The sequence below is a fragment of the Pyxicephalus adspersus genome, chromosome 6 (assembly GCF_032062135.1).
Source record: "Pyxicephalus adspersus chromosome 6, UCB_Pads_2.0, whole genome shotgun sequence".
NCBI classification, from domain to species: Eukaryota; Metazoa; Chordata; class Amphibia; order Anura; family Pyxicephalidae; genus Pyxicephalus; species Pyxicephalus adspersus.
Genome location: NC_092863.1, coordinates 78326190 through 78339521, shown reverse-complemented (window position 1 = coordinate 78339521; position 13332 = coordinate 78326190). Strand labels below are relative to the sequence as shown.

The 13332-nt window shown below is 36.0% G+C and overlaps 1 protein-coding gene across 3 annotated transcripts in view; it reads right to left on the bottom strand.

The window, feature by feature from the left end:
• Positions 1 to 1673: 1673 nt before the first annotated feature.
• IQGAP2 (IQ motif containing GTPase activating protein 2) overlaps positions 1674 to 13332 on the bottom strand; it is a 146156-nt gene continuing 134497 nt past the window's right edge. For all 3 annotated transcript variants that reach the window (XM_072416286.1, XM_072416287.1, XM_072416288.1), the window contains 9 exons: positions 12579 to 12711; positions 9181 to 9283; positions 8770 to 8911; positions 6417 to 6504; positions 5280 to 5492; positions 4532 to 4692; positions 3546 to 3689; positions 3148 to 3256; positions 1674 to 2173 (listed from right to left, as the gene is read on the bottom strand). In XM_072416286.1, coding sequence (XP_072272387.1) covers positions 2060 to 2173; positions 3148 to 3256; positions 3546 to 3689; positions 4532 to 4692; positions 5280 to 5492; positions 6417 to 6504; positions 8770 to 8911; positions 9181 to 9283; positions 12579 to 12711 — 1207 coding nt within the window. In that variant the 3' untranslated portion in view covers positions 1674 to 2059. The remainder of the gene's footprint in view (positions 2174 to 3147; positions 3257 to 3545; positions 3690 to 4531; positions 4693 to 5279; positions 5493 to 6416; positions 6505 to 8769; positions 8912 to 9180; positions 9284 to 12578; positions 12712 to 13332) is intronic.

Here is a 13332-nt window from a genome sequence, read left to right as displayed (position 1 = left end):
CAGAGACCACGAAACTCCTTGTACACACTCTTATCTGTCGTCTGGACTACTGTAACCTCCTCTCAGGTATTCCACTAACCCGACTCTCTCCTCTACAATCTATTATGAATGCTGCAGCCAGACTCATCCATCCTTCCCACCGCTCCTCTTCTGCTGCTTCTCTTTGTAGTTCTCTTCATTGGTTTCCATTTCACCCTTGAATCAAATTAAAACTCCTTTCTGACCTGGTGGAAAAATACTCCCCTAGCCTTCCTCCTCAAAACCTTGACACATACACATGTCCAACACTATTCTATAGCTGCCCCGACTCTCTGGAATGGTCTTCCTTTAGGCTCCTTTAAAAGAGCACTCAAAACCCATCTTTTCAAACTTGCCTACCCTTCTATCTCCTCTATCTAACCTCCTACTATGTGATACTTCCCACCACTCCATATCTCCCCTCCCACTATGTGATACTTCCCCCACATCTTAGATTTTAGGCTCTTCTAAGCAGGGTCATCTCCTCCTCCTGTGTCACTGTCTGTCATTTGCAACCCTTATTTAATTGTACAGTGCTGTGTAATATGTTGGCATTATATAAATACTGTTTATTAATAATATAATAATTATAAATAAGGAGTTAGAAACTTTCATACATATGATAGAGTGAAGGAGAACTATCACCATGGACAGTGTATTACTGGCATGATAACCAGGCAAAAATAAATAGAATTTAAGCCTGAAAAAAGGAAACAAATGCAGCCACCATATACTTCTAGAGACCGCAAAGCTTCAAATATATTACGATTTTGTTCTTCAGTGACCATACACTTTAACTTGATGACATTGCTTAGCAATTGTCTTGAACTAAAGCTCCAACTAATGGTTAGTGTCAGGGGCTGACATAGAGAAGTGCAAAGTGTGTTGATGCACAAGGGTCTGGACCTTCCATAGCCAACAGGGGCCCCCGCAAACTTGCAAAATCAGTTCAGTGGGGAGGGGGGGTGTGGAGGGCATAGGGGCCCTTTGTTGGCAACAATGGGCTTCGCCATTGGTAACGGTGAAAGATATTTTTTGAGTATAAATCAAAAGAATAATGTGACAGTGATCTGTTTTATTGAAACAATGAATTTTATTGCATTAAAAAATAAAGAAAATTACAAAGACAGAGCAATTGACATATAAAAAGGCACAGACCAAACTTGTGTAACAACACTACAATGCATTGCTCACCCCCATTGTTCATACCACAGCACTGGGGTGACAGAACCTATGAACCCTAAACAGCTATCATTACCATGGTACCTCACTGTTATTCAGTACGGCCTACATAGAACAGTTTACAAAAAGCCAATGTAGGCAGTAGTGCATTAAATCTAGAGTCAGGTTCATGCAACGGATCATTACATCAAGTATTTCTTTATAAATTATGTATCATCTATAAGAAAAAAAAAGAAAACAAATATTACAAAATTCCCCAAAAATTCACCTCTGTGGCTGACAAAATGTCATTTTATCTGCTGTCAGTGCTGACACTTTAAAAAAGGTTTTGTTAGGTTGTACTGAAAATGTTCAATCAGCCCCGCTGTGTGGATATTAACACAATAAGAGACAATAAGCACTTATTTTACTCAAACACATTTACAACTTTCTTTTCCAGGATTCATTCCAGTATTAAAAAATAGATAACATAATCAGTTTCTTCCATAGTGTATTTTATTGGTCAGTGAATTTAGAAATCTAGCAAAACTAAAAGCGTTTAAATTGTGTTTCACATTATAAAATCAGAATCGTTTGTGCAGTATTTGAGATGCTATAGTGCAGCAATGCACTGCGACTTCCATTCGGCGTGGAAGGGGTTATGCGTCAGCGCAAGTCGGGTTTCTTCTGACACTGACCGTGTTAAAGGCACCAGAATACAAACTGATTTAAAACTTTTGGTTATTAATTTCTCTTAATTCAAATAGAATTTTTTTCACAATAGGATTTGAATTATTAATATATTAAATTAAAAAATATTACAAAAAATATTTTGACTGATTTGTGGTAAGCTGTCCCATGAAATCTCCAGTACATGTATTTATTTTCCATAAAATTTTCTGTTCAGCAAGAATATCAGAAGATTTACATTGACTTTTGCCTTGTCGAACATTTTCATTACAGCAACGCCATCATACTGCATCTGCAATAAATCCTGAAACAAAAAAAAAAAAAGGATGGACGTTATGTAAGCCCTGTGCTTTCAGAAACTTTCAATCAAGTGACCCTCTACATTGCTAGCCTTCACTCCTCTGCCATTAACTACATACAACTTTACGTAGGGAGGTGAGCACTGAAGTTGCTGGGCCAGCCATCTAAAATTGTATTTCAAAAGTTGAGATATTCATTGGTTAATGATAAGCAATAGCAATGCTGGTTTAGAACAGGCAGGGCAGTGGGACTCCGAGCACTTGGCTGCCATGCTGTGGCTTGGTTCTACTTATTCCTGCCAATCCCCCCAATGTAGCGCTGTGAAACAAAGTGCCCGGGGTGTAAAATTATATTAAATAATTTGAAAGCACTAAAATAACAACTCCAAATAGGCAATACCTGTAAATATACTGATTGTTTTCTTTAGATCAGAAGTGTATTGAATAATTTCATTTAAGAGTATATCGGACTATATGATGACAACATGTTACATGTCTGCTGTGTCTGGACATTTATCCAGTAAGTAGATTCCAGTTATTGCTATGGTTTGCTAGGTTTTCTAATAATATTTTGCATCTGAAGTTGATTCTTTATCTCTATTTTTAGATTGCCCTCTGATGGACCTTCATATGGAAGCCATGTGTGAATGTATAATTCTGCCTAACTATTAGGCTTTGAAGAAAACAGACACTCCAGCAGGGGATGGGCCTGCATAACGCTTGAAAAGCCTAGAGCTCCAGAAAAAAAATGATGATAAACACTACACCATAACCAAAACTGTTATATATGCCCTTCTTCTAGTGAGAAACACAACTATAGCCTATACATGAGTAGCCAGTGGTATGTTGTGTGGCAGAGCTCTGTAAATCTCAGGACTGGACTGAAAGACATATACATTTTTTGAACGGTAAAAACGTGTGCTCATATGTATTCAGCGGTTTGCCTGGCATTCAGATTTAATTAGTATACCAAAATCACCTGAAAGTGAAGTTGAACCTTTTCCATTTCAACACCAAGAAACTTTGCCTTAACTTCAAAATCCCCGACTTCATCTCCAGGCGTTATATCAAACAAGACATTTTTAAACCTGAAAAAAGGGAAAATAGTTTGCTAAATGCACAAACAGTTTAATGAACATAAAGTTATATAAATAAATAATTGAAGAACACTGAAAACTGTTGTTTGGAAAATTTGGAATAGCATAGGATGTAAGTAATAGGGAAAAGATCAGCTATAGGGAGACAACAGGAGATCCTGGTTACTTGTCCTGTGTTCTCTGCCTGCAAGCTTCCACAATTCAGGCCGTCTTTAAAAACATTTTAGGTATTTTGTCTCTCATATTCACAAAAATATCCATAGTTTGCAGTGTTACTCACTGATTGGTCTGCAGGCCTTCTATCTCTAGGATCACTCCTTTCTCATGTAGTCTTGCTGCTGTGTACTTCAGAGATGACTGTTTGACCTTCTTGCTGGTCTTCTCTTCTCCCTTTCCATCCATTTTAATAGAACGCCTTGAATTTCTGTAAATTGTACACAGGTAGAAAATGAGAAAGGGAAGATACAGACACCAAGTTGAAAAAAGACAAAAGTTTTTTTCTGCCTATAGCTTCCTGCAGTTGGACAGACACTGAATTACAGTTGTCTAATCTTTATTGGGCATTTTCTGAAATTCTTAACATAGATTACAGCTGTCCAAACTTTACCTAAAATGCTTGGATTATAGGCAATTTGTGAATCTCTGCGCACCTTGGGTTCAGACTGTTAGTAAGAGATCTGAAACATATCATAACAACCCCCACCTTAACCAGATTGCTTGGTGGTGTAGGCAATATTACAATATGGTGCACATGCAATAAAAGGCTCTCTCCCCCTTTTTTGTTTAAACATTTCTATATACCAATATTGATTTTGATGCACGAAAAATATTGTCTTCTTATTCCTACTTAGGAAAATGTTGCTTGCAATGTTTAAATCTGTCTTGCAATTATACGGCCACATATTGGAAACCTTAATATTGTTGTCCGGGATTAATATAAACAACTCTGCAACAGATTTAAAGACCATAACTACTTTTTGTAGCCTCAAAGAAAGAAATTAGCTTATCCAATTGAGAAACGTATATCTTTGGTAAAGGTCCCCCTCACTCATTAATCAGTGCCTTTTTTTTAGTAATGTACATACAGAAGTATGACAAAAAAAAAATATATAGAAGGATAATACATACAGAAGTATAAAAATGAAAATAAATATAAAGAATAAAAAGAATATTTGGAAGTCAGCTGTATTTCTTATATAAAAAAGGAAGCTGAATAATAACATATTTAAATTCTAAAGACAATGAAATACAAAATGTGAAACATACTTCCTAGTTAGGTTATCCAGACAGGCCTTAATATATGTGTTATAATAAGTTATCTGATCCTCAAAAAATGCTGTCTTGGAGTTAAGGGCATTGAGAGTCTGCTGAAGTTTTACAAGTTCAGCTTTTCGCCGCTGCCGATGTCTTCTTTGGTTTCGAATATCCTGTTTTGTATGAGAGAATCATTTGTTATATTAAGCCAGACTATAAAACAGCAAGTAAGCCAGAAATATGCATAGTAATATAAAATGCAAGATAAAACAAAATACAAAACCAATATAAAAATATAAACACAGTTAATAGAGCTCAAAACCTCTTGTGGTTTAGATTTACAAAACCCCAAACCATGTAGTATTGTCAGTCCTATATGCTATTTGCTAATAAAGGACAAGTGTTCTTCTGCTTTAACCCAAGATGTCCCAAGTCACCATCAGTGCGGGATGTAATTTGCCTACCTCTATGGATGCATTAACATTTCATTTATAGTGTACTGATGCAGAGCGATGCTGACCTCATCCACATTGAGGATTTAGCATTGTCTCATGACTGTCAAAAACATAACTAAAAAAAAAAATATATTATGCAGCAGGGAGCGCAAGGCTGACCTTTAAGGATTAAACACTGAAGGTAACAGAAATGTACTGAACTATCTGTGAATCATTATTAGAAAGAGAAAAAATAATAAATAGTAACATATTTGTATGGTCTTTGCTTGTTTCCTCTATTTCTGTATATAATTAACACAAAATACCTTAGCAATTTCATTGATGATTTCTTGATACTTGTTCTCCTCGGATACCAGTCCAGCTTGTTCTAATGTCCGCAGATTCCGAAGAATTTTTCTCTTCTTCTGTTCCAGGGGAAGCTGGCCATCTTCAAACACAGACTGACTCCTCTTCATTTTATCAGGAGTCTTGGCATCAAGTGCAGCTCGTTTTTCAATGACTTTTAAGTGTTCGTTTTCCTGGAAGTAGATCACATTTGTTTATTTGATAAATGGCTTTACAGAAAAAGGAATGAAACTAGAGAGCTAGGCTTATATAATGTTTAACATAACCTCCAACTTCAATGAAAAAGAACAAGAAAAAAGGCTGCCAGGAACTGACCTCAACAGTTCAGTAATTACATTTTGAAGGAAAATGAACAAAGAAACGTACTTCTCAAAGAGAACCTGTCAGGGCAGCTGAGCTAAATATCAACCAAAATTCTAATCCAATGCTTGAGGTGACACCTGCAAATCACTAGAAAGGATGTCAAGAGTAAAGCTCACCTTTTTAGTATATTCAACTGTGCTGTGATTGTCCATTTAAAGGGAAAGTAGTATTTTCTGAGAGCAAATGGTAAGATTTTGAGATGTCCCTCACATATTTTACATTTGTAGAGTAGCCACTAAATAGGGTCGCACTTGCTTTGCTTGGCACAGAGAATTAATTTCTTTCAATGAGTCAGTTGACTCATTAAACCAATGTCACTATTAGAAAGCTAGTCCAGAGCATTGTTATGCTGCAGACACTAAAGTGATTGCATGCAGACAGGAAGAGGCTGAAATAGGCTGCAGATCAAAGATCAGAAAAAAAGGGAGGAACAACCCCCCCATCCCACAAGAAGAGGGAAGACCTAATTCCCATCTGCTTAACATCAAAATTCCATTTGTCTCACTGAATGAAAGGACATTCAATTTAGAGAAGAAATAAGAAAAGAGTTAAAATTAGTTATTTTTTTATTTATTTTTGGTGTCTAATTAGTGTGATTTTCTTTCACATCCTGTCTCAAAACACTTTTGGTGGCAGTGCACCAAAGTTTTGTGATAGGGCACTCTCCCAGTGTAATCTTTTTGGTGTGCTCCTATTACTGTGGTTTCAAATGATGCAAAAAAAAAAAAAACTACCTGTGGTAAAGAAGCTGGTGTTTCCAAAATTTCTAAGAGTTTTTCTCCAGGCTGTGTGCGGATTACATCAACTATCAACTTCTTCGTCCTGTTGGGAAAATAAAGTTATAGTCAGCTGACAAAGCATTTTTCTGTTTTTCTTCATGTAGCTAGAGAATTTGTACTACATTTTGAACATTTCAGAATCTAAAATGAAACCTGAAAATTTGGACCGCCCTTATAAATAGAAACTCCCAAAGAAAGGGGAAGAATTGTTCAAAATGTAGAAAATGTCCTCACAATTCCATCCTCAAAGGCTGTGCTTTATATCAAAAAAATAATATTTTTTATTTGCTGGATTAATATTCATATTTAACATTGACAATATTAATAATCTATATATGCGGGGATCCTCTAGGAATCTATGTTTTGGTGTGACTACTAGTAGGAAGTGAATTCTTTTAAAGCCGTTTTACAAATAAAAGCATAAATATAATGCAAATTTACTTGAACAGTGAAACCTCGTTTTGAAATCATTTAAGGGGCACTTATACTCCCTCTCTTCTCTCCTCAACCATCTAAGGACACCTTGTAGCATAAAGCAACAATAGGTTTACTGCAAACAGTGTAGAAATTATGTGCAATTGATGGTTAAATGAAGCCCCTATGAATTTGTACAACTACTTCAATACTAGCATTTGAAATTAAAATAACTTAGGGATAAGAAAATTAGACTTCTCCAGGAGAGTCCTTAGCACATCATAGGTCCTCTGCTGGGAATGCCCAACTACTTTGTGCTGACCCGGCATATCTGCCCCTCCATACATACTTGGATTTGAGAAAAGGGGAACACATGGGGGTGTCACAATTTATATTAAATTCACAATTTTATGGACGTTTTTTGCTCACATGAATGAGTCTCTTTAAAACCCAAATAAGAAAGACAACTGAGGAGAAGCCAAAGAAGTAGAGTTGGGAGCCATGTTTATAAGTCAGAGAATCTAATCGATGGATGTAAGCATCTCTCCTAAAGGAAACCTATGTTACATGATAGGCTGCCTCTAATGTTAATACTTACTGAGACATTGACCTGGAACAAGCATGGAGATAAGAAAGTCAGAGTAAAGTCAGGAGTCAGGTGCTGAAACCATTGGGTTAGCATGGCAGGAAAAGAACTAGCATTTTTAAGAGTGATCAACAAAAGGTGTCAGCAGCAGCAGATGTAATGCCCTACATGAGATGGCAGACACATTTGCATGGGCTTCTTTCCCCATTTTCCACTCCACTCATAAGAAGCGGTCAAGTAAAAACCTGCTGTTTTTTTCCAATTTTGTTCCTATTCTATGAATGTATTTATCCTCCCTGTGTGTTTATATTAAAACTCATTTGATCGAGGATGATTTTGATCCAATGTGTCATTTTCTTACAAAACATATTTTTACATTACCCTAACTTGGAGAGCAGCAAAGCTGGTGCAATGACACACATGTAGACAGGGAACATTTGTTTGTACTGATGTCTAGGAAACACAAGGTCATTTGTTGATATAGAAGATAAAGAAAGATTTTCCCACACATGACATTACGTACGCCTGATTATTTTGTCTTAGGAAAACATTTTTCAGCTGTAATGTTTTTTTAGACTTTATTATGATACTAACCTATAATCTAAATGTATGGATCAATGAACCCAATATGAAAGTTGGATCATACAAAAGAGGAAATCCCAATTATTAATGAGGTGTTTCTCTTCTACATCTCTTGAGGGTAGAATAGCCAATGCCTTGATTTACCTTCCAACCCAACGAGATGCCGAAAAATGAAACCACTAGTAACGGTAACTTCATTACAGGCAGCAAAATCAAAGTTTTACCTGGCAGGATAATTCTTTTATTGGATTACTTTTGTAATGAACCTTTACGAAAAAAAAGCCTCAAACTTTACAATGTAGATCAGTCTTCTATCAAGGATTTTTTTTTCATTGACCAACAAACAAAAGCCACAGTGGAGCAACTTGTGCATTTTGCCGCCTTGTGGGGCTTTATATTTTGTTATGATTAGGCCTCACTAGGGGGGCGACTGGTTATCTGTTTGCTGGGGACAGGACCTGGATAAAGACTGCACTTTTCAACTACATTTTTTTTAGAAATTTCAATAAATAAATCGAAATCCGTTTTAATAATGAATTGTAATTGTTTTCCCCTATACCACATTTAAAATTAAGTAGCTTCGATAAAAGACATAGGTATATTTAGAAGTCACTGGAGTAAAATAGAAATACAGTTTACAAGAAAATATTTAGAAAAAATAAATTTAACAGCTCAGTTGATCTGTTATGAAAACAGAAATATTATGTTAGTTAATAAAATACATACTTGATCATCAGGCTTTTCAAGTCTTGATCCCCACCATCTTTTAAATCAAACTTGCTGGTTAGGGATAGGGATATTTCGGTTTTGGCCAGTTGACTAAGTGCATTCTCTTTGTTGGGATCACTAGAATCAACAGCACCCTCCCCTGTAGGATATAGGTACAAAATATTACTATAATATACTACACACACACACATATATATATATATATATATATATATATATATATACACACACATACATAAACACACACACACACACACACACACACATACTGAACAAGATGACTTAGAATTTATCTCACAGACCTCAGAAGGACAGAAAGAGAAGAGGAAATGATGTGACACAAATTAGGCTATCAGGTCACAGTGACATGAACATTGTACAGGGCACAGGAAAAAGAAAATGTCTCACCAAGGAAAGACTCCACATCAGGGACTGATCCAAGATCCTCCAGTAACTCATGCAGAACGTCATTGTGGTCTGGTGATATGGCATCCTGATGTTCCAAAAGTAGCTAGAGTAACAAAAATGTCATGAACGTGTAAAAATATTATATTTATATATATATATATATATATATATATATATATATATATATATATTAACAAGAACTAGTCGCAAAATTAAACATGATTTCATCAATGGAAGGAACTGGTGTGAATAGTTAATTCTTCATATATATTCTTCATGAAGCATTGCTGAAAATATTTCCTAAGGATTTAGGCTGTATGCTCTGATTTTTTTTATATTGAACTTGGGTCAACAGTATACACATTATCTAAATATTTGCTTTATTGGTGCATAAACAGTCTACAGAAAACACTGATATTAACTCACAGCACACAAATCAGTAAGTACAATGAACTCTGTTCATATCCCCATGAAACATGCAAAAACATTAGTATTTTCCTCTGGGAAAAAAAAAATATATCAAGAATGGCTGTACCATCTCAGCTCTTTGAAAATTCCAAAGCAGTAGTCAGCCTTGCTCAGTTCTTCTTTTGCTAGACTTAAGAATACCCCCCTCTTTTCATCTCTATAGTTTCAATGCACCCAAATCCAACCACTATCAAATTAATCCATTTGCCTGCACACATACAAATGTGAACAAGCTCTTAGAATTGTAGTGCAAGCAGTGCTCTCGGAAAGTGCGGCAAACTATTACCATGTGCTGATCTGTAGTGTGCTGGTAAGGTGCATTTGGGATGGGGAAAAAAGGAAGAAGAAAATACAACATACATGGCTTTCTTCTTTGAGTTTATTACCCCCCTAAAGTGTGCTTTTTAAATATTGACTGCCAGAATATCACTTCAGCTAGTGACCAGAAGAATGCTATGCCTAAAAATCCTTCCTGATTGGATTTCAGATGAATTCTGGGAGTGTAATATTTAAACCTCATTTTCTGTCAGTTATATCTATTATTGTATTATACTTTATTATTCAGACAAATGGAGCAATTATTGTACATACATATTTAGAGCTAACAAAATAGGACTATTGCATTTCCTGAATTTTTAATTAAAATATAAATTTACAACTTTCTATATAAATAGTAATGAGATATTTTGCTGTAATGTGTTTGGCAGATTATTAACATCTGCCAATCAATAAACCATAATATGCACCAAAATTATGCCCACAAGTTTCAGCTGTTTGGTAGCACTACCTTGAGGTGAAAAATTATACTGCAGGTATTTCACAAGCACCAAAAGGTTTCCAACTAAGATAGTATACATTTGTTTAGTGCATCTGGAGTGCATTTAATAAATGATGTAAGCCACTTCTGGACTGCACTTGCTAAGCCCTAGGAACAGAAGTCCATCAGTGTACAAGCATGCCTGGCTAGTTTTGGAACAACAGTACAAACAATAAAGCACCCCTCTTTTGATGGGGCTTGGACACCCTCTTAAGCCACTGTCTACATCTGCCTTTTAGAAAACATAGACAGTTCTGAAGGGCTATGTGTTTGTTTCTCAACAAGAACAATATTTGGATAGTCTTTATACACTGCATGGCTGTCAAAAAATCCCCAAGTCTGTGGGGGCAGAGTTATAATCCGAGGTTGCTTTAGTTCATCTGGTCTAAGTTCAGCATTGTTATGTACCCAAAAAATGAGGTCAGCGGACTACCTGAATATACTAGTAATATACAGTGTAAGTTCTTCCCACATTGGCATAGATGATCTTCCAGGTGCTATAGCAGCATCCCATAATCCAACTGGTAAAATACCCATAAAGGAACCCTTCGGGACTGTGTCAGGCTATAAGCATCTTTGTGACCAAACTCTCTCTTTGCTCCAAGATAGAAAATAGATAAGCTATCTATTAATAAAGAAAGCTATACCGGAGAAGTAAAACAGGATTTGCAAGTCTCTACATCAATAAATCACTGCCACTCCCATGTCTGAGAATTAATTCATTAACAATCTATTGCAGTAAATAAGGCCAGCCTTGCAGGTTTCGAACATATGTTTTGAATTAACAAAAGAAGCCATGGAACATATTACTAAGTAGCGAAGCAGCCATGAAATGCAGAACGTATCCAAGATTGTAATGAAGAACAGTATGACAGAAGAACCTATGCAAAGTATGGCGTGTTGTAATCTGGATCCTACAGTTTAAAAAAATAAATACTGCTACAGAAGTCAATGACATGATGTCAGCAGTCAGTGACCTTCAGAATGTAGAGAAGTGTGTGGGTGCTGGTCTGATACTACATAGGAGATATATGTCAGAACAGAAAGTTTATTATTTAGTAGAACATTATGATGATGGTGACTCATGGACCAGATAAAGAAATTAGAATAATTTAATTAAATTGGCTCTTCCCTGAGTGGTATGTATGTCGATATATCATACTATTATAATGATAGAGAACTGAGAAACCATGTATATAGAAGTGGTGAGTTTTCCTTGCTGTCTAACTTTTCCTCCTTGGCATTTCTAATTTATTATTTCCTGCATTAACTGCACATAGCAGTGATGTATCAGAATAAACATAGCCTTCCATGTTAGACCTGGTCCCATATAAATTCATTTCCTAATTTATCTGTGCAAAAACGAAATATTCCCTATTCTGGTCAGGAGCCAAAGCTAATGTAACCCTATATCCAACATGGTTCCTTATTTAAAAAACTGCTTGTAATATATACCTCTGCAGAAAGGAATGCAGCCCTGAAATCCCAAAATGGCTGGTCATGTGGTTATATGCCCAGGTATTTGGGAAAATGAAAGTTCAGTAACTGCTTGGCTGAGATCACAAGACCAAATTAGATCACAAGAGAACCAAAAGACTGTGTCTGTCTTTTCAGGCTTCTTTTACTTTTTTACTTGGTGATCCTGCTCTTTCTAGTCCAACGAGGCAATGCTGACTCTTGATCCTGTATACATGGTAGAGCACCGCAGGACATAAAGTGTATAGGAATACTGAACATCTCTCCATAACAGATGCTTTCAAGCTCATTCAAACTCTGACAGGATCAACAAGTATTTTTGCACTTATCAAACAAAGTTAAAACATAATGCTTCCAGGTATATTTATCAGACAGGAACAAAACCCAGGTTGCAATGACACAGATAGAAAGCATTGTACTATTATGCTAATCCAGGGATGGACATTTACCATAGACAAGAAGGACTAAACCAACTAACACAACACAGACACAAATACAACATACAATATGTTGTATAAAATATATGGTGTCATTCTAATAATTTTTCACATTAGGAATTATTTTTGTTGGGTTGAAGCTTTAAGTAATCTAAATGTAGCAGTCAAGTTATACAGGTGCAATCACTACGAATACTTACTGAATGGGTATTGATGATCTCTTCTATTGAGATATATATGACAGGTTTGCTTAGCGTCACTAGATCAGAATACTCATCAATGTTGAACTTCTCTTCAGGTTCAGGAACTTCACAAGCAGCTTGAAAGAACTTTCTAAATAAATAAAAAAAAACAGTGTTACAATGTTTCTTGGCACACGATAACTGTAAAACAATACTTAAAAAAAAATTTACACTGCTTATACAGTACATTGTATGTCAATGCTTGATGTTTACCTACTAAAATATATGACCTAAAACAATTAAAATTGCTTTTTTCATGTATTAGGATCCAGAGATGTCAGCAATGCTCTCTCCAAGTGGGGATTTAGGTTGGGGACAGCAAGGACAAAAAAATATCTTGGGTGGGTGCTTTTTATGGACATATTCCAACATTCGAATCTCGAAAACAGCAGAACCCTTGGTCAGTGACATATGCCTAGATGTCTTATACCCATCGTCTCCCCATTCAGACCCATAAACACAGCCACAAGAGAAGTCTAGGTGTTAACTTGGGATTACACAGGAATAAATGCTGAGAGCCACAAAGCAAGGTAATGATGAAAGATGTAAAGGTGTGCGAAAATGTCCTTTGGGAAAAATCAACCTTTCGAACTCTCACCAATCATTGGACACATTCTTCAGCCATAAAAAATCTCCCTATTACAAAAAAGCTAGTCAGTTGTGATTGGTTTCAAAGCCTAGCCTGGATCTGCTTTTTATATATTTTTAGAAG